This window comes from Piliocolobus tephrosceles, chromosome 20 (assembly GCF_002776525.5).
Source record: "Piliocolobus tephrosceles isolate RC106 chromosome 20, ASM277652v3, whole genome shotgun sequence".
In the NCBI taxonomy this organism is placed as follows: domain Eukaryota; kingdom Metazoa; phylum Chordata; class Mammalia; order Primates; family Cercopithecidae; genus Piliocolobus; species Piliocolobus tephrosceles.
In genome coordinates, this window is record NC_045453.1 from 26562652 (window position 1) to 26564514 (window position 1863).

General features: G+C 43.5%; 1 protein-coding gene across 1 annotated transcript; it reads right to left on the bottom strand.

Moving 5' to 3' along the window:
• Positions 1-828: 828 nt before the first annotated feature.
• LOC111521013 (small ubiquitin-related modifier 5) lies at positions 829-1229 on the bottom strand. The gene has a single exon (XM_031934690.1). It carries the CDS (start codon positions 1132-1134, stop codon positions 829-831), a length of 306 nt encoding a protein of 101 aa, XP_031790550.1. The 5' UTR covers positions 1135-1229.
• Positions 1230-1863: the final 634 nt, after the last annotated feature.

Here is a 1863-nt window from a genome sequence, read left to right on the forward strand (position 1 = left end):
AGTTACCCTTAACTACCGTAGTGGGGAAGTGACAGAAGGATGTGCAGAGGAACTTTCGATGGGTGTCCCTTTGGGAAAACCCATCAGGCTGGACACTCCTGATTTTTCCACTACTCTGTATCTAGGTAATACTTTTTTCTTTTACGAGTTTTACAAATATTGTTTATTTTAATGAAGCTGGTGTAGTCAATGTCCATTTAAAACCCGGTATCTCAGGCCAAAAAGTACGAATAAAAAAGAGCAGCATTCTGTTGTATTCATTTCTGCATGTATATCTTTATTGCTAATGAAAATTAGAACTTTTCTGGGATCTTCTGACAAGATTAAGAAAAAAAAAAAAAAATCTGATGCTCCTTTTCTTTTGGCCCAGACCCTCAAATTTTAAAAATAGCTTCAAGTTGTGAAGGAGAAGTCCTTTTTACACAGCTCAGTTCTCTAAAAAACTTCCATCTCCCACCAAAAGTCGTAGTCCAGGAGTGAAACAATCACATGGTTGAACATCAGGGCCAACTGGAAAGTCATTATGAACACTTGCATTGGTCGCTCTTGTCATCTGAAAATGTACAGTCCTGAAAAAGGTGGCCTCTCTGTGCACACGTAATTTTTATAAAAGGAGAGGGCAATATGAAGAGGACTGAGCCTTGATCACCAGAAATCAGCATAATGAAAACAAACAATAATGAATGAGAGCTAGAATTCAAATTACCAGATGTTTTAAAGAGATAAGAGAGTGCCTCTTTTCAATTCCGTTTTAAATACCACGTTACAAACGAACTATTTAAAAAATAAAAAAGGATTGAAGGAAAAGGAAAAAAAAAAAAAGAATGTCTAAACTGTTGAATGACCCCCGGTTTGTTCCTGATAAACTTCAATCACAGCTTCTTCCTCCATTCCCAGTTCTTCTGGAGTATGATTATCAGCAATTCTCTGACCTTCAAAGAGAAACCTGAGGGAATTCACTGGAACGCCCTGTCTCTGACAGTACGATTCCTTGAGTTTCTTGAGAGGTGTTGTCATTTTCACTTTGAAGTGAATCTCACTGCTATCCTGTCCAATAACCCTGAGTTTAATATCTTCATCTTTTATCTTATCCCCCAAATCCTCAGTTGAAGATTTTGCTTCCTGGTCAGACATGGTGATGGGGCATTCACCTGCACGTCTCCGAACAGCAGCGGTCTCGGGGTAGGCAGAACCCCGTTCTGGCGTTTACAATGCCATCTCCCTTCGTCTCAGCACTACACCTCGGCCGCAGTCACTTCCGCTACGCGTCACGTCACTACTGTTACGCCTGGCATCACTTCCGGTGCAGCCTGCGTCACTTCCGCTAGGCACAGCGAGGAGGCGGGGAGAAGAGCTAACGACGGGTATGTATTCCCTGTTCCTGCTTCCTCATCAATTTCAAACTTAACAGGACCCAAAGAGAACTTGGGTTCTCTGTTCTCAGGGGCCGCCAGCCATCTTTTCCCAGCCTAACTCCAACAACTTCAGCATGTCCCTGTTTCTTCTTTCTCTAATCTCCTCACCCAGTCTGGATAGCCTGTTGTCTCTCCCTCTAGAGCAGGTCTGAAATCAACCGGCTTTACCCCATCTTCATCGAGCTGGCCAAGTCCATGTGGTATTTTGGCTGGATGACTGTCGGGGACTCCCAGTTGGTTTACCCACTGCGTCAGTTGTCTCCCTCTCCAGCGAATCCATTCTCCATTTCCATTTTATTTTATTATTTTATTTTATTCCATTTCATTGATGTTTTTTGAGACGGAGTCTCGCGCTGTCACCCAGGCTGGAGTGCAGTGGCACGATCTCGATTCGCCACAAGCTCCGACTGCTGGGTTCAAGCAATTCTCCTGCCTCAGCCTCCCGAGT